General features: G+C 40.2%; 1 protein-coding gene across 1 annotated transcript in view; it reads left to right on the forward strand.

The window, feature by feature from the left end:
• Nucleotides 1-1,986: 1,986 nt before the first annotated feature.
• Nucleotides 1,987-25,589, forward strand: part of PIK3R3 (phosphoinositide-3-kinase regulatory subunit 3) — a 105,567-nt gene continuing 81,964 nt past the window's right edge. The window contains exon 1 of the mRNA XM_061412129.1: nt 1,987-3,059. Coding sequence (XP_061268113.1) covers nt 2,954-3,059 — 106 coding nt within the window. The 5' untranslated portion in view covers nt 1,987-2,953. The remainder of the gene's footprint in view (nt 3,060-25,589) is intronic.

Consider the following 25,589-nt stretch of genomic DNA (forward strand, 5'->3'; position numbering starts at 1 on the left):
CTGCTTCTTTACTGCATCTCCCAAAGCCTTAGTTGTGGGGAGGGCCTGGGTGATTGTTCTGTGAATTGAAAATTGAACCCCCACCACCAAACCATGAGAACTGGTCCACACAAAAGCTATTATGGAAATCTGAAAGACATTATCTTTCCCACACTTCCTCTCTTCACCTTCATTTTGTTTGGGAATGCACAGGGACACCCGTGAACAAAAATAAAGCAACTTGCCCTGACTGATTGCTCTGCTTTTTGAGTTATCAAATGTGAGTACTTCTCGCTCCCAGATACCACGAAGTAAAGAGGCTGCTGGGAAGCCAGCCACAAATTGGGAGTTGATCTTCCAGCATCTTCTATCTGATGAATGGTCCAGGACATTCAAATTAATGTGCCCTGTCCCAGGTAGATTTGCCTCCTGAATCACATTTGAATTTCAGAAATGTAAGAAAGTAAGTCTATTAAGAACCCTGATATGTAATTTCAGCACAGTCTGGTCCATTCCTTCTTCCTGGCTCTTTTCAACCCATGACTTTATACGCAGTCCATACACATTTTGACTGTCTGCTCCCAGGAACTGTCTCAACTCACAGTCAGAGCACTTTTAAGGAAGGCAGAACCACTTGAGGAGGTTGAGGGTGAAATGTGGCAACTTTCCCGCAGGCATGTCAATATAGCAGAGCCACTCGCGGTAGTTTTTGCTAGGGCTTAAATCAGGTTGTCAACCCAAACACAATAGGCTTTGTTATTCCTGTGTAAAGAGGAAATGGAGCAGTTTTTGGCCTCTTGACTGTATTGCAGAGTATGAAAAGCGGCAATTTCAGGCACAACCTTCAAGAGATGCTACTGTACCCTCCACCCCTAGCAAGTTAATTAGCAGTTTCTGAAATGCGTGAAAGTATTCAGCATTTCATACTTTAAGAATGGGGGGAGGGACTAGGTATACGTGGAAGAGGGTCTGTCGGGGGGAACAGAATAGAGCTCTTTTGGCGAGATTCCACCTGTGATTTATTTCGAAACTCACACACGCGCTGTAATTGCAAGGCTTTTCTCTTTTTTTCCTGGCTAGAGCCCTCGAGTTGAGGGGCCTGCTGTGGTGCTCCACTGTTTATTTCAGGTGTGGCGAGTTCCCCCTGGGTTCAAAAGTCCTGATGAACTGTGCAGAGGAACTGCGAAATGCCTCCTTAAGAAGTGCCTCACTGCTCAAGGGAAGAAATCGAGGCCGGGCTCAGGTTAGCGGCCGGGACTGCTGCACGGGGCCCACGGGCATGTCCTCTCACTGAGCAATAACGGTCCAGCAGTTGGCTTTAGGGACCTTTGCTTTATCTGACAACTTATCATGGGGGGTGGGTGAGGTGGGGCGGGCTGTCCCAAGCAAGGGGAAGAGGTCCGTGGGGGAAGAACTCTGCCCGGGGACATCCTAAGGGCCAGAAGACCGCGCGTCCCGCCAAGTGACAGCACGCTCCCCTCTCGGTCCGCTCCCCTCCCCCGCGGCCAGTCTCCGGGCAGAGGTGTCTCGCGCCAGCCCGTCCTCCCCCTCTTCTACTCGTCCGAGCGGACCGAGCCTCAGCGGGAGCCCCGCCTGTCTCCGGGCAGCTTGAGCCCCCGAGCGCTCGCCCAGCCTGTCAGTAACCGCCGTTTGCGCTTTCTTTCTTTTTTTTTCCTCCTCTTCTTTTCTTTCCCCCTTCTGCCTTTGTCCCGCTTAGTAACTAGGCTCCGACCAATCGCCGCCACACCGGCCGGCGCCGGCTGGCTCCTGATTGGCCCGCTTGGGGCGCGCAGTCGTCTCCCGCTCCTTTGCTGGAGCAAGGCAGACAAAAGACGCAGGCTCCGGGCTCCGGCAACCCGGCTAAGCCAATCACCAGCCACTTCACTCTCTCTTCCCCCCCTCCTCTCCTTTCTGCTCGCCTCTCCCTCCCGGCCCGGCTCGCGTGCTCCAGGCACTGACTCCTGGCGAGCAGCCAGCGCCCGGGCCCTACCATTCTGATTAAGTCTTGGGGGGGAAGAGAGGTTGGTGGGTTAAGGAGCCGAGGCCTAGGGAGCGATGGGGAGAATTGATAGCTGAGGCAAAGGACAGTTTGACTCACACCGTCTCAGGCACCTGACAGAAACTCCAACACTTAGAGGGGGATAGAGTGGAAGGAGCACTGTCGATGCTGGCCGTCCCCCCTGCTCGGCCTGGTTGGGTGGCGCCTCAGCGGGGGAGCTTGGGGGCGGGGGAGGGTGTCCCCCTCCGCGCCGTTAAAATGAAACTCTAGTGGCTGGAGTCAGGGCAGAGCGTGAGGGGATCAGACGCTGGCGGGCTCGCTTACAGCCCGGCGGGAGCGTCCGGCCAAGCAGAGATAACTGGACTCTGGAACAGGACCCCATCCCAAGGCTGCGGCAGCTTCGGTTCCGAGTCCGAACGGAACGAAGCCCGGGTCCCGGCCCCTGGGGATCTCTCCTCGCAGACCAGTGGGACCCCGAAACTTGAACGCAATACCCAACCCCCTTTTTATTCTTTTCTTTGTCACTTCCCCACCTTTCTTGCAACGCGTTCTTTTCCCCCCCCTCTCCATTCTGCCTCTCGAAGGACACGAAAGTGGCTTCCGCGGAAAGATTTGAAGGCTATAGGAGCTTTTCTCTTTGCAGAACGACTGTGTAGAAGAGATTTTTGGAAAACCGCTTTTTAACACCTCTGCCCTCGCCCCCCCCCCCCCCCCCCAAGCCTCTCTGTATCCCTTCGAGGAGAAAAGCCCGTAGATTGAACATTCCGGGGGCATTTTGTTTGATGCCGGAGGAGAGGGTAGAAGGACCCCGTCCTCGTCCTATTAGTTGGCTGGACTTGTACCGGCCGTTGGAAACCCCGAAGTACATTTTCCAGTGGGACTTTTACAGATATATATTTTTAGATTTTTAAAATATCAGATAAAGAATATATATGCTTTCTATATATTTTCTGACGACCTGCCCCTGACAGCGCGATGTACAATACGGTGTGGAGTATGGACCGCGATGACGCAGACTGGAGGGAGGTGATGATGCCCTATTCGACAGAACTGATATTTTATATTGAAATGGATCCTCCAGGTACTTGGGAGAAAAAAAGAATCTTGTGATGGGTCTGATTTGTGTTTAACAAGACCTTGGTGATGTTTTCCGGGCAGAAGTATTCTTGGGTGCTCTAGGTTCGGGATGAGGGGCAGATTTGCAGTTAGAGCTGCAGTAAAAACTGCTTCTGGTTTACACGTTTAAAGTTTGCAGTTAGGACCCCGATCCTATTGTCCTGTGAGAGTGGGGGTGGGGGCTGGGGTGGTGGGGGTGGGAGGAAGGACCCGTTTCTTTTACTTTGCCTTTGCTTCTCGTTCAGGTTTTCGTCGTACCCTCCACACCCCCTTTCCCCCCCTGTTTCAATTAAATATTCTACCTGCAAAGGATGCTTTATATCCCAGTCTTAAAGTCAGTCTTTCCCTTTAGGGGAATTCTTTAAAGCTTGTCATTTCGTACGTTTGGCTCGCTGTGTTTTACCATCGTTAACTTCTGAAACTGGGCTTGCCTATGTGATTATTCGTTTTAAAGACCCCCTTTTCTCTCGTGGAAACCGAATGCCGGTTAGTGATTTTCAGGGGCTGGGCTTTTTTATTCAGTCATGGCCTTAGTCTGAGGTTTTTCTTTTCAGAATATAGTCGCTCAGAGAGATATGTGTGCACTGTTTTATTACTCTTTAATTTAGGGTGATTTAACTTAATTTATGGGATAGTATTTAATGTAACTTCGGTTCTTAGCATAAAAAGAGGAAGAACCTTTTTTGTGTGAATATATGTGATGTGTACATACATGTGATAGGTTTGAGTCCCCATAATGTAAAGTATACATAGACTCTATTTTTACTTTAGAGCTTTGTCTGAGATCCTTACAGACATTTTGTGTATATGGTAGGAAAAGGAAAGGAAGGAAAATGGAAAAGTTGGGTAATTTTTTTTCTTTTAAGTCTATGTCCTGATTATAAGCTGTCAGATTTTCAAATCCTGTTTGCAATTATAGACTGTGCTTTATGTAATGATTTTGAATAAGTAGAGGGCCTTTGTGCCTATTTTTGTTGAGGATGAATTCGTTATGTCTTTTAAAAATGTGTTATAGCCAAGCCTACAGGATAAATTGTGTCATTGGGGAATCTCAGTTATCATAAGACTGTATGTTTTTGGAAACCTTTGAAAAGATCTGAGCCCATGAAAGTGTAATGAAGTATAACTGTCTTACAGGATGTATGTAGAAATTATTTCCTGTGTCCTTGTGAACAGTGAATTCTCCTCTTTGTGTTTTTTTTTCAATTAGTCATCGAGTGATAGAGTGTTAAATGATGTTATATTAAGAGCCAGTACTAATATTGAATCAACCTTTTTCACTCTCAATGATCACTTAGAATTTTTTTCTTTTCCCTTCATTTTGGAGCCTTCTTTATTTGCTTTTATAATTGTGACTGCGATCCAGATACAGCTTTTTTTTGTATTTCGCAAAGTTTGTAAGATTTGCCACCCATCTATTGTGTGTATTTCCCTCTTTGTTTCCCCTTAATGGTAAAGCATCATTTCTATTAGATGCATTTGTCATTCACATAAATGGAAATTTAGTACATCATCAGTTCCTTTCCTGTAAAAAGTAAGGTTAATAATTCTACATATCTGTTAGTGTGAGAATCATATATTCAGACTGCCTTAGAATCATACTATGTTCATTTAATATCTGGCCTTGCAGACATACAAAGGGAATTTGTTGGGCGGAGAGGTGAGTGGGGAGGAGGGGAGAAAATGAAGAAGGCACTAATATTTGAAAAACATGGGCCTAGTAGAAATATAGACTGAGTTGAGTTGAGTTGTCCAAAAATGATTTTAAGAAAAGTCAGCTGTTTTCATTATACAGTGCTGTGGGTCTTAAAAGGTTGTTTAGAAAATTCTGATCCAAACTTTGTGTATTCCATGGAAATAAACTTTTGAGTTTAGAATGTTTATTCTTAAATGAAATTTTGCATACTGAGATTCTAGTCAGAATATTAGAAGTATCCATATACTGTTCATTACCCATTTGTAGGCTTAATGTATTAATAGAATACAATTAGTTATTTCTAACAGCTTTTTGAAAAGGAAACATACTTGAGTATGCTAAAATATTGCCTATGAAGTGAATAGTTTTTAGTGTAAATAATGTGAACAACCTTGTTTTGTGTGATAAATTAAGTTTTGAGATGTTTAAGTAAATTTTTAGTGAAGAGGTTGCAGCGTGTCTCGTATCCATCCTTTTCCTAGTTCCTATCATAGGATCCTAGATCAAGCTCCTGGACTGGTGTGATAGTGCACTAACTGTTCTCCCCGTTTCTACTCTGTCCAGTCCACAGTGTTCTTAAAGTATCATTTAATGATTTATCTTCCAATGGTAAACCTTCCAATGACTTAAAAACCTTCCAGTGCTTTTCCTTTGCCTACTGAAAAAAGCCACATCTTGCTTATCCTATCAGATAAGTCCCTTTATTTTTGCTTCCAACCTAATTTTCCAGTCTTTTCTCCTAGAGTCCATCACAAGTTCTGTGGAAGCTGTTTCATACTTGCTGTTCCTTGACTGTGTGCTTTTCCCTCTTCCTGGGTGCCTTTCACTTTGGGTTGAAATCTCATACATGTTAAGGGTCCTGGTTAGATAAAGGGTCCTGGTTAGATGACTTCTTTGCCAGAATGTGTGTTCCCTGATCCCTACTGTTTGGAGACATCCTTCCTTTCTTTCCCTCCCTCTTCTAGCACTTCTCAGATAGAACTTTTTCCATTCTGCCTAGAGTAGCTTCTGCATTTATTTATGTATACTTCCCCCTTTGGAATTATCTTCCCACCAGTTTATGAGCTTCTTAGCTTGTCAAGGTCTTGCAAGTAGTAGACAATTTAATAAATATGTGTTGAATTAACGAATGCCTAAGGAGTGTTGTTTTTTTCTAGCCTTTACCTGCTTTTCTACTTAAGGTCTTTAGTCACTTCATTTCTTGGCTATTGCAGTAGCCTCTGTTTAAGTAACTTTCAAATTACACAGTTATTGACTTAGGGTCCTTAACTGTAATATTAATATTACAGTTTTAAAAATATGACTTTCATTTTTATTTTAGTCTGAAGTGTAAATATGAAATTTTTGTCTGTTATTGCTGTCAGCAGCCTCAAAAACTAGTTTTCAAAGGTCTTTCTTTCAGCCTGTATTTTCAAAAACTACCATTACCATGTATCCTGAAGATTCTAATAACTGGCTGGATTGCTACATCTATTATAATTTACTGACAATGTAAGGGTTGGATCCAAATGAAACTTTGATGTCTTAATCTTTATATGTTTCCCAGAAATACTGGGAAATACCAAACTGTTTAGATGGAGTATAAAACATTTTAATATCAGAAATGTTAAGATTACGGTACAGAGAATTGCTTATAAGCATCTTGGTTAGTCCTCTTGTGATTTGGAAATCAGGATTATTCCATAACAGAACAGTTGCTGTCCTTTCCAAGAGCCCTGTTTTTTTTTTTTTTTTAAGATTTATTTATTTATTTTTTGGCTGTGATGGGTCTTCGTTGCTGTGTGCAGGCTTTCTCTAGTTGCGGCAAGTGGAGGCTACTCTTTGTTGTGGTGCTCTGGCTTCTCATTGCAGTGGCTTCTCTTGTTGCTCTTCTAGGCATGTGGGGCTTCAGTAGTTTTGATATCATGGCACTTGGGGGCTTGGGCTTAGTTGCTAGCAGCATGTGGGATCCTCCCGGACCAGGAATTGAACTGGTTGACCCCTGCATTGCAAGGCATATTCTTAATCAGTGGACCACCAGGGAAGCCCCAGAGAGCCCTGTTTTGGGGATAAGAGCTATTGGAAGATTACCAATATGCAACTGATCATAAACTCATCCCCAGAGCTTATAGGTAGAGTGCACTTCAGTTTTGACATTGTTATTGTGTTTATTTTGAGAAGATGTAATAAATCATTTCTTTTTTAGACTAACATACAATTCTTTTTAAGATTATAGACTTTTTTGTTCTTATTTTTTCTTATTAAGAACAAATTTCTGAATCTGTAGGGCAGCAGCAATCTCTTCAGTGATAATAGAAAATTAAAAAAATTTAATTGTTTGGCAAAACATAAATATAGGAAGGTCTGGAAAAGTGATTCTCGTTTTTTTAAATCTCAGTACCCCTTTAATAGGCTTCCTGGGTGACTCGGTGGTAAAGAATCCACCTGCTAATGCATGAGACCCGGGTTTGATCCCTGAGTCGGGAAGATCCCCTGAAGAAGGAAATGGCAACCCACTCCAGTGTTCTTGCCTGGGAAATCCCATGGACAGAGGAGCCTGGAGGGCTACAGTCTGTGGGGTTGCAAAGAGTTGGACACGACTTAGTGATTAAACAACAACAACCCCTTAAACTCTTAAAATTATTGAGGGTCCCAAAGAGTTTCTGTTTAGGTGGGTTGTTTCTATTGAAGTTTGCTGTATATTAGAATAAAACTGAGAAGTTAAAAAGTATTTAATTCATTTAGAAATAATAAAGCATTACATGTTAACATAACTTTAAAATGAGAAAATAGCTGTGTTTCCCCCAAAACAAACAAAAAAAGTGAGAAGAGTGGCATCATTTTATGTTTTTTGCAAATAACTTTTAATGTCAGGCCTTTTAATCTTTAATGTATGGCTTAATAGAAGGCATATAAATTCCCATGTCTGCTCTTGCATTCAGTCTTTTGAGATATCACAGGTCATAGCCTCTGGAAAACTCCACCACACAGTTGTGAAAGAAAGAGTAGAGAAGGCAAATAATGTCTTAGTAACACTCTGAAAATAGTGTGAAAATTGGACCCTCTTGGGCCCTCTGAAAGGGGGGCCCAGTGGTTTGACCCTCAGTGGTCTCTGGATTACACTCTGAGAAATACTGGTTTAGTAGTTACTTGACTGCATAGTTTGATGGCCAACCTAGTAAAGTATTTTTGGAGCCAGATGAAAAGGTTGTTTCAGGAAACTTACTTTTTTTGGCATACTTGGTATTTTCATCCTGGTAAAATTTTAGATTAAGTAACATTCTGGTGGAGAACTAACATATTGGGCCTGTGGTTGAAGAAAATGTCTGCTGAGAAACACACTGGAGAAATAGGTCACCTGCTGCCATTTGGTCCTTACCGTTAGCAAACTGGGCATCCTGCTTCTGTGGTTGAATTTTTCTTTATAACTCTGAACATTTGATGGATTCATCTTGTATAAAATGCTTCTCCTGTGTGTATCGTAAGATATTTCTTTTATGAGCTAGGTGTCACTTTTTAATAATATTGTAATACGGAAGGAATGTTTATATAATCAAATGATGTAAAAAAGCCATGCCAACTTTTTCTGCATCTTCTTATCGAAAAAGATTAGTCATTGCTTTCATTTTAATATATTATAGTTTATAGTATATCTAAGTATGTTTCATTAGAAGTATGGTAAGTCTTCACTTGATAATGCTTTTAAGGTTTATTCTCATTGTTTTTTCATGCTTTGTATTTTTCTTAGAATGTAGAAAATATTGGACATCTTTATGGTCACCATGTTTAACAAAGTATATGAAAAATAATGACAAATATGTCTATGTGATATAATTTTTATTGATATTAAAGGAGGATGCAGCCTGAATGTAGTAGAAAGAACACAGGCTTTGGAAACAGATGGTATGGGTCCCAAACCTAGCTTTGCTTCTTACTTTGCTGTGAGCATCCATTTTCTCTTCTGTAGAATTGAATTAATACATACCATTCGCAGTTGTTCTGGAGATTAGAAGTACTATATCAATATCTTGTACAGTGTTTGGCATATGTTGTGTGCTGCATGTGTGCCTGCTCAGTTGTGTCTGACACTTTGTGACCCCATGGACTATGGCCAGGTAGGCTCCTTTGTCCATGAGTTCTAGGCAAGAATACTGGAGTGGATTGCCATTTCCTCCTCCAGGGAATCTTCCTGACCCAGGGATTGAACCCACATCTCCTGAAGCTCCTGCATTGGCAGGTAGATTCTTTACCACTGAGCCACCTGGGAAGCCCTTTGGCACATGTAATATACTCAATTCATTGTAGCTTATATCCTGGCATATTGCTAATATTCAGTTAACTCTATCTCTTTGCATACGCTTGTAGTCAAAACCTTTTGAGATATCTTGCTGCATGCTTTTCTTCATCCTTGACATTTAAACTGGAGCCATTTTGTTTTTGGAAGAACTCCCTAGGGTCTTTTCTAGACTCTCATGAGTCTATGGAAATATCACTCAAATCATCCTTTCTTTTTAGTTTCTATTGCCTTTGTTCCTCATCACCTCACATTTGAAATTATTTGTAATAAGGTAATAGTTGCCAGCATTTGTTGAGTAGTTGTTGTAGACCTGGCACTATGTTAAATGCTTTCATATGTATTATTTCGTTTAGCCACACAACAACTTTATAAAATAGGCACGATTATTATCCCACTTTACAGACGGGAAACTGACACAAATGTGTTTACTAACTTATTCAGTTGTCAGCAAGTAGCAGAGCAAGTCTGTCTGCCTAACCAACGCCCAGGTTCTTAACTGGTACCTCCTAACTGGTTCTTTGTTTCTAATTTCTTTTTCCCCTCCCCTATAAATTCATCCTGAATTCATCAGCCAGATTAATCCTACTGAAATGTTATTTTCATTGTTTTATGGCTCTATTTAGAAATTATTAGCAACTCTCCATTTATTTTAAGCAGAGGCCATACTCTTAAACTTGACATATGTAATCTTTAGTAATATGGTACCAATTTACATTTCCATCTTAATTACTAATCTTCTATTCTCATTTTTTTTCTTGCCCAATTCCTTGCTTATCACTTCACTATACCTTGCTTATTTCCATCTCCAGCCTTTTGCTTATGCTGCTGCTTATGTTAGATTATGCTCATCCTACCCCATCTTTAAATCTGGATCCTTTGTAAGTCCTTCTTCCTCCTTTTCTTCCTCTAAAAATTCCAGCACTGAACCCCTTTAATGATCTAGGGCTGGTCTCTTATTTTGACACAAAATCACGTTCTGTTATGGCATTAATTATTTCACAAATGTAATTTATTTCCCCAACAAGATAAGCTTAAACACCCAGTGTCTAAATATTTTGTTAAATATTAGGCCTGTGGACCCAACCAGTTTTATTTTGTGACTCATTTCAAAATGTTGGTATTATTTATTATCAACATGTGATCTTTAAAGTTCTAAGGATAATTTATTGTAACAAAAGGAATAATGAAAAAATGCAATACATAGTGTTATCAGCAAAATTTTATGGTTTTGCATAAAAGTCGTATTTGAAATTTTGAAGTAGTAAAAGTGAATAGTAAGTTTCTGAAAGTTTGGGTTAAATGTAGTTGTTTAGTGTGTTACTATACCAATTAAATTTAGATTGTGTAGAAGTTGACTTGGGATAACAAGGTAAGGTCAACCGTAGAGCCTTATAAGATCAATTTTCAAATTGTTCGCCCATGGTATCTTTTTTGGCTCCTTGTGCATTATTTGTAAGTTCATATGAAGTGAGAGGGTTATCTTATTTTTTTAATAAAAGGGGAAGTAGACTAGGTCTAGCCTGCTAGATCATTCCATTTTGTATGTCCCATGTCAGTGTAAAAACTGCCCTGTGCCCTGTGACTATGAGCCAACACAAAGCCAAAGTCAACACTATGATGTCATACCATCCACGATTATCCTGCCTTCGATTTCCTGTCTGATGTTCTGTTTGTGGACCAGTTTAGTTGTCTACCTGTGTGTAAGGGTATAGGGCAACAAGTCCAGGCTATATGATCTTAGGTAGTTATTGTTGTAGTTTCTTTCTTTCTTTTTGGCTGTACCAGGCGGCTTGCAGATGTTACTCAGTTCCCTGACCAGGGATTGAACCCACGCCACAGAAGTGAAAGTGCTGAGTCCTAACCACTGGACCAGGGAATTCCCTAGTTTCTTTTCTTTTTTAAACTTAGGCAAATATAAATCATGAGTCAAAATTTAAAATTTGTATATAAATTATTTTGGAGAAGGCCATATCAAAATGATTGTGTTAGAGGAATACTGCTTTAGAGTTCATTCTTTCACATGTATCCTTCTTAGCTTTCTAACTGTACAGAAGAGTCATTCAGTATGGTATAATTCACATTGAACTTCTAACAAGGATTTGTAAAATGAACTACAGACTTCTTTTCCTGAAATTTGTCCTGGTCGTCCTGGGATATGTTTCATAAAAAAGTATATAATTAGTATATTTTCATCTGTAAGCAGCAGAACCTCATTTCAACATGGCTTAAGAAATAAGAAACTTTATCTTCTCATGTAATAAGCTTCAGCATTGGTTGATTACAGAAATTCAACAATGTCAGTAAAAACCCATATTCTTTGCCTTGCCCAGTTCTGCTGCCCTCCCTGGAACTGGCTACTGTCTCTATGCACACAACTTCTGAAAGAAGGAAGAGGTCTCTTTCTGTGCCACTGTATTCAGAGAGAGGAAACTTTCTCTAAAAGCCTGTAGCAGACTTCTTTCACAGCTTTTTGGCCAGAATTGGGTCATATGTCTATTCCTGAACCAGTCATGAGTGGTTCAATAGTGATTACTATCGAAATAACGGTGTTTGTGGAATCTGGAGTGGTGTTGACTTCCTCTGAGGCATTATCAGGGGAAGGATTCTGTTAGGAAGGAAGAGGAGGGGATGAATTCTAGGTTGGCAAACAACAGTGGCCACTCTGAAAAGTAATTTGGAGAACCATAGCTCTTTTCAAAGTTCTTGTCTCTGTATTTGGAAATAAAGATAATTAGCGAGTTAATTTTTTTTCTTTTTCAAAACTAAAATCTAGTTAGTACAGTGATGTATTATGAAACCCATTTTCATTTTATAAATTGGAATTCACAGGGTTACACAGTATTGAGAGTTAAATATGACAGACCATTTCCTGTCTTAACAGTTGCTTTCCAGAAGATGAGGAAGCTAACATCTCTGGTTGACAGTTTCCTTATTTGAGGCTTGTAGGTGTTGGAATAGAGTAAATTAGTACATCTGATAAATGAGTGTGAGAAAGCATTTATAAAATTATAAATTCCATATTTCAAAGTTTAGTAAATTAAGTTTGGTAAATTAAGCCTAAGACTTGATTTATGATTTGAATGACTGACCTTAAAAATTAGGACACTTAAAGTAACTCATAGATCATATCTTTTAATTAGATTGTATTAACTAGTTAGAAATTCATAGGCAATATAGTGGGGCTGTGAAGAGAGAGGGTTCTGGAATCAGATTACCAGAGTTCATGTTGGCTTCTGCCGCTTCCTAGCATATATCATTGGGCAATTTACTTATGTTTTCTGTGTTTTGGTTTCCTTGCCTAAAAACGGCAATGATGGTTGTCCCTACTTCAATAAGATTGTTTTGAGAGTCCAGTGAATTAACAACTGTAAAGCAGCTAACATGATGCCCAGACCATATTAAGCATCCAAAAATGTTTTTGTTCATGTCTATTAATTAATTCATGTTTTTCAGCAAATATTTGATTGCCAGGCAGGTATAGCATTCAACAGAACAGCAAAACTCCCTTTATTCATGGAGTATACATTTTTAAGGGAGGGGAGAGAACAAAGAATAAACAAAATCATAAGTGGAATACATAGTGATGGTGATAAATGTTATGAAGAAAAAGCAGAGAACAAAAATATGAGTGCTGGGTGAGGGAGCTGCTGTTTTCAATATCATATATTTATTTACTCATTCATTCAGGCCATGCAGCATGTAGGATCTTAGTTCCCCAATCAGGGATCAAATTCATGCTCTCTTGCGTTGGAAGAGTGGAGTTCTAACCACTGGACCACCATGGATTCCCGCCGGAAACTATTTTAGATACTAGGACAGGAAGGGCCTGATGTGAAGGAAGTGAGGGTGCTAGTCAGGTAGATATATGGGAGGTAAGATATATATGCCAGTATGCCTGGCAGAGGGAATACCAGATGACACGCAGGAGCATGTGTGTCAGGCAGTCAGGGATCAGGTAGGAGGCCGGTGTGGCTGAAGTGGAGTGAGGGGAAGCTATCATATAGTCAGATTTAAAAGACAAGTAATGATGTGGATGGTGGGGAAGACTGTATAGGACATTGTAAGAACTTGGGCTTTTAAAACTTGACTGAGAAATATAAATGGAGCGTAACCTTTAAAAGTTGTGACTCACTCTTCTGTACATCTGTAACTTATATAATATTGTATATCAAATATGCTTTAATAAAGAAAAAAACTTGACTGTGATGAGAAACCATCCAAGTGTGTTGAAGAAGGATATGTTATGATTCCTGGCTTAAAAGGACAATGCTGGCTGCTGATGGAAATGGATAAACTGTTAGGAGGCTACGGCAGTAAACAGGCTGAGGGATGGTGGTGGCTTGGACAAGGGTGGATGCTGTGGAGATTGTAAAAAGTAGTTGGATTCTGAATATTATGACTAGTTATATAACTTGTCATTTCTAAACTGACTTATTTTCTATTTTTTAGGTTTAGGTATGCTTTAGTAATTAAAGATTTAGCTTTTAAAATGATGTCAATGTATATATTTTTGGATGGATTTTTCTATCTTTGAAGTGTTATGATTTCTAATCTCTGACAGTGCAAAGCAGCATAATATGTGGCCTTAGTTATTTGATGAAGGCTTACTCATGAGTTGCTTTGATAAACATTACTGAATAAATCTAGACTATATTATAATTTACTTTCAAAAGTAACTTTGAAAAGGAAATTATCTTGAAATTCTAAGTTTCTGTGGTGGGCTGTGAAGGGGAGGAGAAATTAAAGAGAAGGAATCCATGCCACATATGTGTCATTTTACTTTATGTGCTAAAGTTGTTGGTGTTTTAGAATAATGAAAATACATTTGTGTGTTTACGTATTAGTGGAATGATTAGGTGCTTGAGCACAGACTTTGCTGAAATGTTGCTCAGTGTTTAGGGGTGCTGGATTCAGATTGTTTTGATTTCCAGTTGTATTCCTGTCTGCTTCTAGTTTGTGACCCCTGGAGAGCAACTTGAACAGTCTATAGCAACTTGAACAGCCATTGTTTTTGCTTCTTTCCTGCCTTTCTCAAACTTATTAGTTTCTCTTCCAGGAGTACCGGTTTCCCTTTCAGCTCTCTCCTTTGCCTGTTTCCTTACTGTGATCTGTATAATAAGGGCCAGTAAAGAAAAGAAGCTATGAATACTCATATAGGAACATATTTGATTTTGTCACACTTACCTGCCAGAGGGTTTGACGTGTTTGACTTTTAGGAAGAAGTTTAAGACAGGTGATTCAAACCTGTAGTAGGACGGAGTTCAGTACTTGGAGTTTACTCTTGTTCCTGAACTGTGGAAGAGCCGTTATCACTGCTGTCTGACTGAAATTGACCTGGGCCTCTCTTTTGATTCCTGGGTATCAACAGTGGGCATTTAGGGTAGCATTGCCAGATAAAATATATGCAGTATGTCCCCATGAAATATTTGGGACATATTTATACTAAAAAGTTATTCATTATTTATCTGAAATTCAAATTTAACTGGGTGTCTTGTATTTTTATTTGCTAAATTTGCCAAGCCTAATTTAGAGAGAGGCTAGACAGTTGAATAAACACTATTTCCTAGTACATTCTCCCCATGTAGATAAGATGTGTAGGCATAGACGTATAACTTGTAACTATTATCAGAATACTTTTCAGATTCAGTAGCAAAAAGTCCAACTCAAGTTGGTTTAAACAAAGAGAATTTATGGGTTTGTGTAATTGAAAAGTTCAAAGGGAGTGAGGGAGTAAACAAGATCCTACTGGATAGCACAGGGAACTATATCCAATCTCCTGGGATAAACCCCATGGAAAAGTATATAGAAGAAGAATGTATAGATGTGTATAACTGAGCCACTTTGCTGCTCAGCAGAAATTAGCACAACATTGTAAATCAACTATACTTCAGTTTAAAAAAGGTAATGAGGGCCCCTGGCTAAGTTTGATCAAAACTGTCAGACTTTGGCCCAGTTTTTCTGCATTTGCTTTGGCTTTTCCCTATATCAGCTTTTTTCTCAGGCTGGCTTCTCTTGTAGTATAAGATGACTGCCTTTGGCTCGTGGGATTGCATGTTTCCTCAGTTCTTGGAGTGGGGTGGTGGGTAGGGAGGATGCTTCCCACAAATATAACACAAAGATCCTGAGTTTGTCACTAATTAGACTGTCCTGTGTCCCAAAGGATCACTGTCTTAAAATCGGGATTCCTTGAATTACTAATTGTAGCTTTCTCTGTCTCCTAAACTTGAGAGTGCATCAGAACCACCTGGAGGACTTTAAAAAAACAAAAACAAAAACAGAATGCTAGGCCTTACCCCCAGAGTTTTTGATTCACTAGGTTTGGGATTGGGTCTAAAAATTTGTAACAAGTTTACTGCTTTGATGGGTCTGCACACCACACTTTGAGAACCACTGCTGTATGGAATCAAGGCCTACTCCTGGAGCTGGGGAAGGGGTCAGTCCCATATAAACTCGTTACCAGTGTGGGGAAGGAACAAGGTATATTTTGAGATAATTACAGTGTCCGCTAAAGAGAGGACTGCTTGCTGTTTTTGCCTGTCCAACTAACTTTCCCTCTTATTTGGGTAACAAGCTGCCTGATGTTTGTTTTGGAACCATCCGCCCCCATTTGCAGTCAGTGTGGCTTATGTAGAATTGATCTCATCCATTGGCTTTAAGGGTGGGTACATGACCCAGGTCTGGTCAATAAGAACACTGCATTCATCTGGCCAAAGGGATTAGTCTGGGAGTTAATAGGTCAGTGATCTTTGTAGTATACAATGCACATTACTATACATTACTATTTACTGTCCTAGCTAGTGATATAAAGATGACATAATCCTTATCCTTAAGGAGCTCAGACTAATTAAGGAATACCCACCTGTAAACAAATGCATGCAGACTTCTCTTTATTACTTCCTCCATTTCTCATGGCTATCAGCTAACATACATTTCCATTATATACTGTATTACCCACTTTATAATCTTTAACCACACTTATTATTAATTGTTGAGTATCTTTAGTCCTCATGAGATTATAAATTTCCTCAGGATAAGGGCTAAGGCTATAATTAACTGCTGGGTCTCCCATACATAGCCCTGTCTCTGGTACATAGAGGTGTTCAGTAAATATTGGTTAAATGAATATTTTAAGTGTAGTAATAAAAAAGTATAAACAGAAGAGGGAGTGATTTACTGGTCAGGTAGTAGAGAGGTAACAGCCTGGATGAATGGACACAACTTGATTCATTTTGGGAACTGTAACTAATTCAGTTTTGCTGAAACAAGTATGAGGTGGGAAGTGGTGGTAAATGCATCTGGAGATATAGGTGAGGGCCAATTCATGAAAGGCCCTGAATGCTATACTTAGAGGTTGGACCTTTTTCCTATGGGCAGTTGGGGAGCTACTGACTGACTGGTTTCAAGTAGGGAAAAGAATATATTGGCTGCAAAGTGAAAAATAGATTGGAGGAAAGCCATATTGAAGAAGGTAAACTCTCTAGGAGGCTTTTTCAGTACAGATGAAAGATGTTATGAAAGCCTAAGGTAAAGGAGGGGAAAAAAGAATAGCATGGAGGTGGGGAGACCTGTGCACAACAGTTCATGTGGACTCATGCAGATAGCTAATCTTAACTACCAACCCATATAGTTCTACATCTATACCCATGTTAGATTTATAACCAGAGATTATACTTCTGTTTTATCTTCTAATTGTTTAAAAACAAATAAGTGGAAATTACGTGACAATTCCTCTTCCCACCCCGAACCCCCAAAAAAAGCCTAAGGGAAGATAGTAGCAGAGAGAATGAAGAGGAAGAGTTGTTTAAGAAGTAGAATAATGGGACTTAGAGACTATCTTGAGAAAAATCAAAGACTTAGTTTTCTGGCTTGGGAGATGGTGGTACCATAAACTAAGAGACCCAATTTAAGGAGGAAGGACATCAGGGGACGTGGGTTTGACCCCTGAACTAGGAAGATCTCACATGCCATGGAGCAGTTAAATCTGGGTGCTGCAACTACAGAAGCCCAAGAGCCCTAGAGCCCATGCTCCCCAAGATAAACCATCTCCATGAGAAGTTCATGTGCTGCCACAAAGAGTAGCCCCAGTTCACCACAACTAAAGAAAACCCGTGTAGCAATGAAGACCCAGAACAGCCAAAAATTAATTTATTTAAAATAAATAAAGATGAAGGTTAGGCTTGGATCGTATGGATAAAAGTATAAAGGTGTATTTTATTCTAGGTACTTTTCTAATGGCTAGGAGCATGTGTGAAAAATGGGCCTCACCCTAGTGGGTCAGATGTTAAAGAATCTGCCTGTAATGCAGGAGACCCAGATTCGATCCCTGGGTTGGGAAGATCCCCTGGAGAATGGAATGGCAACCCAGTGTAAAGGTGTATTTTTTCCTAGGTACTCTTCTAATGGCTGGGAGTATAGCAATGAACAAAATGAACTCCTTGCTTTATGCAGGAGGAAATATAACAGTAAATTAAGTAAATACATAGGTTATGTTAGGTGAAGACAAAGAAATAAGAAAAAGAAGAAAAAAATCTACTGGCTGTAGAAAAAAAAAGTCTACTGGCTCAGAAATTTCCTGGCGGTCCAGTGTTTAGGACTCTGCACTCTCACTGCAGAGGGCCTGGGTTCAGTCCCTGGTCAGGGAACAAAATCCCACAGACAGCTCAGGGTAGCCAAAAAAAATGAGAAAGAGAAACAAAACAAAATGGCTACTGACTTAGGGAGATAGAAATCAGGGGAAGAATTACTGTTTTATTTTGGGTAGTCAAAAGAAGGCCTCACTGGTACAGTGATTTAACTTTTTATATTGTGAAGTAAAATACACAATCCCATATAAAAATGGGCAAAAGACATGAAAAGGTATGTCTTTGAATATATAAAATGTGTAAGTATATAAAACATAAATGTACAGATTACTGACTTCATATAGTGAGCAACTTTGTAACCATCACTTAGATAAAGATGTTGACGATAACTTCCCAGAAGCCAAAAGCATACCCCTTTCCAATTATATACCCCTTCTCTTCTCCCTACCAGAGGTAACCATTGGCTTGACTTTTTTGTTGTTGTTGTTGAAAGATAATTGCTTTACAGAATTTTGTTGTTTTCTGTCAAACTTTAACATGAATCAGCCATCAGTTCAGTTCAGTCGCTCAGTCATGTCTGAGTCTTTACAACCCCATGAATACCAGCACGCAGGCCTCCCTGAATATCACCAACTCCCAGAGTTTACCCAAATTCATGTCCATCAAGTTGGTGATGCCATCCAGCCATCTCATCCTCTGTCATCCCCTTCTCCTCCTGTGCCCAATCCCTCCCAGCATCAGGGTCTTTTCCAATGAGTCAGTTCTTCTCATCAGGTGGCCAAAGTATTGGAACTTCAGCTTCAGCATCAGTCCTTCCAGTGAATACCCAGGACTGATTTCCTTTAGGATGGACTGATTGGATCTCCTTGCAGTCCAAGGGACTCTCAAGAGTCTTCTCCAACACCATAGTTCAAAAGCATCAATTCTTCAGTGCTCAGCTTTCTTCACATTCCAACTCTCACATCCATACATGACCACTGGAAAAACCATAGCCTTGACTAGATGGACCTTTGTTGGCAAAGTAATGTCTCTGCTTCTGAGTATGCTATCTAGGTTGGTCATAACTTTCCTTCCAAGGAGTAAGCGTCTTTTAATTTCTTGACTGCAGTCACCATCTGCAGTGATTTTGGAGCCCCCCAAAATAAAGTCTGACACTGTTTCCACTGTTTCCCCATCTGTTTCCCATGAAGTGATGGGACCAGATGCCATGATCTTCGTTTTCTGAATGTTGAGCTTTAAGCCATCTTTTTTACTCTCTTTCACTTTCATCAAGAGGCTTTTGAGTTCCTCTTCACTTTCTGCCATAAGGGTGGTGTCATCTGCATATCTGAGGTTATTGATCTTTCTCCCGGCAATCTCGATTCCAGCTTGTGCTTCATCCAGCCCAACATTTCTCATGATGTACTCTGCATATAAGTTAAATAAGCAGGGTGACAATATACAGCCTTGACGTACTCCTTTTCCTATTTGGAACCAGTCTGTTGTTCCATGTCAAGTTCTAACTGTTGCTTCCTGACCTGCATATAGGTTTCTCAAGAGACAGGTCAGGTGGTCTGGTATTCCCATCTCTTTCAGAATTTTCCACAGTTTATTGTGATCCACACAGTCAAAGGTTTTGGCATTGTCAATAAAGCAGAAATAGATGTTTTTCTGCAACTCTCTTGCTTTTTCGATGATCCAGCGGATGTTGGCAATTTGATCTCTGGTTCCTCTGCCTTTTCTAAATCAGCTTGAACATCAGGAAGTTCGCGGTTCATGTATTGCTGAAGCCTGGCTTGGAGAATTTTGAGCATTACTTTACTAGCATGTGAGATGAGTGCAATTGTGCGATAGTTGGAGCATTCTTTGGCATTGCCTTTCTTTGGGATTGGAATGAAAACTGACCTTTTCCAGTCCTGTGGCCACTGCTGAGTTTTCCAGATTTGCTGGCATATTGAGTGCAGCACTTTCACAGCATCATCTTTCAGGATTTGAAAGAGCTCAACTGGAATTCCATCACCTCCACTAGCTCTGTTCATAATGATGCTTTCTAAGGCGCACTTGACTTCACATTCCAGGATGTCTGGCTCTAGGTGAGTGATCACACCATCGTGATTATCTGGGTTGTGACGATCTTTTTTGTACAGTTCTTCTGTGTATTCTTGCCACCTCTTCTTAATATATTCTGCTTCTATTAGGTATTGTGCCCTTCTTTTCATGAAATGTTCCCTTGGTATCTCTGATTTTCTTGAAGAGATCTCTAGTCTTTCCTATTCGGTTGTTTTCCTCTATTTCTTTGCATTGATTGCTGAGAAAGGCTTTCTTATCTCTCCTTGTTATTCTTTGGAACTCTGCATTCAGATGCTTATATCTTTCCTTTTCTCCTTTGCTTTTTGGTTCTCTCCTTTTCATAGCTGTTTGTAAGGCCTCCTCAGGCAGCCATTTTGCTTTTTTGCATATCTTTTCCATGGGGACGGTCTTGATCCCTGTCTCCTCTACAATGTCACGAACTTCCGTCCATAGTTCATCAGACACTCTGTCTTACCAGATCATATCATCCCCTCTCTTTTGAACCTCCCTCCCATTTCCCTTCCCATCCCACACCTCTAGGTTGATACCGAGCCCCTGTTTTGAGGTTCCTGAGCCATACATTAAATTTCTGTTGGCTTGACTTGTAATACAATTACTTCCTTGTTTTTCTTGGATTCAGAATTCTGGTTTATAGAATATATGTAGAGAATGCCAAATTATTGCTTTCTGTAACAGTATGTGTTATTCTACATCTACAGTAACCCTTGGTATTGTCAGACCCTTAAACTTTTGTAAATCTCATAAGTGTGTAGTGGTATCTCATTGTAGTTCTTTTATTTAAAAAAATATTTATTTATTTATTTTCGGTGGCACCAGCTGTTGTGGCATGCGGGCTTCTCAGTAGTTGTGGCTCACAGCCTCAGGAACTCAGTCCCAGGTTCTAGAGCACAGGCTAAATAGTTGTGGCCCGTGGACTTAGTTGCCCCACAGCATGTGGGATCCATAAGCATTGGAAGGTGATTTCCTAACCACTGGACCACCAGAGAAATCTCTCCTTGTGGTTTAGATCAATTTACATTTTCCTTATTCTTAATAAGGTTTATAATCTTTTATAGCCATTTGTTTATCCTCTTATAAAATACCTTTTCATGTCTTTTGCCCATTTTTCTATGGGATTGTTTAGTTTTTCTTAGGTTTGTAAGGATTATAAACATGAATCTCAGTTCTTGTTTATTACATGTATGCAAATATTTTAAGGTGCCATTTTGGGCAGAGACCTAAAGGAAATGGAGTGAGCTGTGGGGGTAGTTGAATGAAGGGTATTACAGGCCGAATGAACAGCAATAACATACAAAGACCTTGAGCTAGGAGTATTTTTGCAGTGTTGCAGGAGCAACGAAGGAAGCTTATGTGAGGTTGGAAAGGAGAGGGGTAGAAGGATCGCAGGAAGAAAAATTAAGCAAAATGAAAAAAAACAACTCATGGAATATTATTAAAGTGTAGGCTATAATATCCATTTCTTGCTATTGCTACCAATATGTAAAAATGAAATACAGTGAAGGAAAAGAACTAGAATATGATCAAATGAAAAGAGTAATAATAGGATTGTGGATAATTTTGTCGTAGATTTGTTATTATATATCAAAAACAATGTTAAAAGTACATTTAATTTTACTTACTCATTTTTGGCTCTGCTGGGTCTTTGCTGCTGCAAGGGCTTTTCTCTGCCTGTGGTGAGCGGGGGCTGCTCTATAGTTGCAGTTCCCGTGGCTGCTCTTGTGAAGCACAGGCTCTAGGGCACTTGGACTTCAGTAGTTGTGGCTCCTGGCCTCTAGAGCACAGGCTCAATAGTTGTTGCGCACAAGCTTAGTTGTTCCACGTCATGTGGGATCTTCCCAGACCAGGGATTGAACCTGTGTCTTCTGTGTTGGCAGGCAGATTCTTTCTGAGCCATTTGGGAAGTCCCTAAAAGTATATTTAAAAAGAGAAAAGATTTACAAGTAGATACTACAGTTAAGTTAAAAAAATTAATCTTCAGAAAGATAACCTTGAAGCTGGCTCTTACTCTTATGTAGAAACTCTGTATTAGTTTCCTATTGCTACCATAACCAGTTACGTTAAAGTTTGTGGCTTAAAACATTGTTATCTTGCAGTTCTGGAGGTCAGAATTCTAAAATCAAGGTGTTGGCAGGGTATATTCCTTTTGGAAGCACTGGAGAAGAATTCATTTTCTTCTTTTCCCACTTTCTGGAAGATGTCTGTGTTCTTGGCTCCTGGTCCCTTATTCTGTTTCAAAGTCAGTAGCATTGCATCTTCAAAACTCTCTCTCTCTCTGACCTCTGCTTCTGTTGTCATATCACCTTCTCTAACTGATATTCTTGCCTTCCTCTTATGAACACCTTTGTGATTTCTCTAGCACACTTGGATAATCCAAGATGATCTTCCGATCTCAATATTCTTGACTTAATCACATCTACAAAAAGTCCCTTTTGGCATGTAATGTAACATATTCACAGGTTGCAGGGACATTCTCAGAGGGCCCTTATTCTATCTACTGTAGACTTGAAAGTTGAGAATAAAAAGTTCACTAATCCCTGTTTCTTAGGGTTTGATGAAGGAGGAATTATAAGTACAGATAGAGAGAACCCTTATTAACAGAGAAGAAGCTTGGTGAATGTCTTATCTTAATTTTGAATATTCTACATCTGCCCACTCCAGTACTCTTGCCTGGAAAATCCCATGCATGGAGGAGCCTGGTAGGCTACAGTCCGTGGGGTCGCTGAGGGTCAGACAAGACTGAGCGACTTCAGTTTCACTTTTCACTTTCATGCATTGGAGAAGGAAATGGCAACCGACTCCAGTGTTCTTGCCTGGAGAATCCCAGCGACGTTGGAGCCTGGTGGGCTGCCGTATATGGGGTCGCACAGAGTCGGACACGACTGAAGCAACTTAGCAGCAGCAGCAGCAGCCATAGAGGGACAGCTTAAAGGTAGCCTTAAACATGATATGAAAGATCACTAGAAACTTTTAAGTCATATTTCATGTAGTTGATGGCTTGAGAGAGAGGATTGTGCTTTTTTAGAAGGCTGGTTTGAATTTTGTGTGCTTAACAACTGAAATACATTGAACAGTCTTCATCTATGAAATGGGAATTGTTGTTGTTCAGTCGCTCAGTTATGTCCCACTCTCTGTGACCCCATGGTCTGCAGCACGCCAGGTTTCCCTGTCCTTCACCATCTCCTGGAGCTTGCTCAAATTCATGTCCATTGAGCTGGTGATGCCATCTAGCCATCTTGTTCTCTGTCGTCCCCTTCTCCTCCTGCCTTCAATCTTTCCCAGCGTCAGGGTCTTTAATGAGTCGGCTCTTTGTATCAGGTGACCAAAGTGTTGGAGCTTCAGCATCAGTCCTTCTAATGAATATTCAGGATTGATTTCCTTTAGGATTGACTGGTTTGATCTTCTTGCAGTCCAAGAGATTCTCAAGAGTCTTCTCCAACACCACAGCTCAAAAGCATCAATTCTTCAGTGTTCAGCCTTCTTTATGATTCAACTCTCACATCCATACATGACCACTGGAAAAACCATAAGTTTGACTGTATGGATCTTTGTTGGCAAATATGCTGTCTAGGTTTGTCATAGCTTTTCTTCCAAGGAGCAGGCGTCTTTTAATTTCGTGGCTTGCAGTCACCATCTGCAGTGATTTTGGAGCCCAAGAAAATAAAGTCTGTCAGGAGTAGTAGTACTTAATTCACAAAGATTTTTATAAGAATTATAAAATATAAATACACACACACATATATACACATATAACAAACTGATGCTTAGTATCTGGCATATAGCAGGTACTCTTCTTGCAATTCAGTGCTTTTGTGACACAATGGTAGGGAAGTGTTAGCAAGGTTAAGGTAAGGGGCTTGTGCTGGAGGTTTTGCCAGAGGCAGCTGCACATCTTACTTGTTAGAAGCTGTCTAACTCTAGTGTGTGCTTGGTTCTACCAGACTGACCTTTTCTTCTTTTTCTGCCTTAAGAAAAGTCTACTGCTGTTCTTTCAGCATAATTATTCTTGAATCTTCCCTTTTTCTTCATGGTTAGCCTAAATGCTGACCATCTCATGCGTTCATTCAACAAATATTTATCGAATGCCTTGTATCAGTGGAGACTCAGCACTGGAGACACAGAGATAAATGAGAAAAGGGGTGTCCTCAAGGAGTTCCAGTTTCAGTGCAAAGACAGGTCAACAGCTGCACTGTAATGAATAAGCTTTATGTTAAAAGGTTCAGCAGAGCTCTGTGGAATCAAAGAGGAGGTAGTGCTTACCTAGGTCTAAAAGTATAAGGGAAAGTTTCATTGATAAAATTGTGTAAGACCTGGGTCTTAAAAATAGCTGGGTAGGACAGTGTGGTGGGAAATGGAAAGGAGAGGGAAAGAGAGGAGACAGAGGGAGAGAAAGGGTGAGGGAGAGAGAGGGAGGGGAGAGAAGCGGGAGAGAGGAAGAAAGAGAAGGAGAAACAGAGGAATGGGCGTTCCCTATGGTACAGGGAACCCTATGTACAGAGGCGTGAGAGTGTGTTGGATGAGCTGTGGGTATTTAGGTGTGGCTAGGGTGAAAGGTGCTTGTGGAAAAGTCATAGGAAAATGAGCTTAGAAAAGTAAGCAGGGCCAGACTTTGAAGGCCCTTATATTTCAAACCAAAGAATTTGGACTTTATCTTATAGGTAGTATAGAACTCCTGAAACATAGTATGCTAAAGCAGTATGATCAGATTAAAGACTCAAAGCAGCAGGAAAGGTAGGAAAAGAAGATGGATCACTGGGGAAATTTTTAGGAAGAAAAAAATGACTTAGCATGTAAAGCCTAAGGTGAGTTTGTGACATGAAGATAAAAAAGTTTCTGTTGGATTTTGTTATTGAGAAGAGTTTAACAAGACATATCTTTAGTGAATGGGTTGGAAATCATATTACAGTATGTTGAAGAGTGGATGAGAGGTGAGAGTGTAGAGACTACAAATATAGACCACTCTTAGAACATTTGCTGTGAAGGAAAAGTGAGAGGTAGCAAAAGAGAGGGACATAGATCTGAGAAACATATATATATATATATATATATATATATATATATATATTTTTTTTTTTTTTTTTAAGACAGAGGAATCTGGGACTTGCCTGGTGGTCCAATGGCTAAGACTCTGTGCTTCCAATGCAGGGGACCTAAGTTTGATCCCTGATCAGGAAACTAGGTGCCCCCAACTAAAGATCTTGCATGCCATAAGTAAGACCTGGCACAGCCAAATAAATAAGTAAATATTTTAAAAATCATAAAAGCAGAAGAGTTGAACACGTGATATTTTGGTGAAGGTGATAAAGCAGAGATAAGATTGAATATATGGGAGGGTGTGATTTGATGGAACAGGAGAGTAATGTGTTTGCAGGTTGTTAACCCAACCTTTGTCTAACACTTGAAAGAAGATGAGTTTGAAGAACAGTGTAGGTTGGAAAATTGGGTGAGATCAGACTTCTTTTTCTCTGGTAGAAGGCAGTTGTAATAGAAGAGGTGTATAGAGTGATCACTGTGTGGAATGGGAAGGGCCACTGATCAGAGGCATATAAAGGATTTACTAATAAGATAGTGAATGTCAGTGAAGGTTAGAGACTTACAGATTTGCAGTGGCACAGATTCTCAGCTCGTTGTAATTTTTTTTAGCAGCACTCAGCAGTTGTGGTATGGGAACAGAGGAAGCAGATGGTTGGATGACTTTCCGTGGTTGAAGAGATGTACTGAGCTGGTGTGGTAGAAGAAACAGCAAGGAGCTGGGTAGAGATATTGGTAAGAAAGTGGTTGATGCTCAACACTGAGGACATAAGTTGAGTGAATTATGACACATTCATGTAAAAACTCTTACAGTTATTAAAATTTATGTTTATAAAGTGCTTA

Source organism: Bos javanicus, chromosome 3 (assembly GCF_032452875.1).
Source record: "Bos javanicus breed banteng chromosome 3, ARS-OSU_banteng_1.0, whole genome shotgun sequence".
Classification (NCBI taxonomy): Eukaryota; Metazoa; Chordata; class Mammalia; order Artiodactyla; family Bovidae; genus Bos; species Bos javanicus.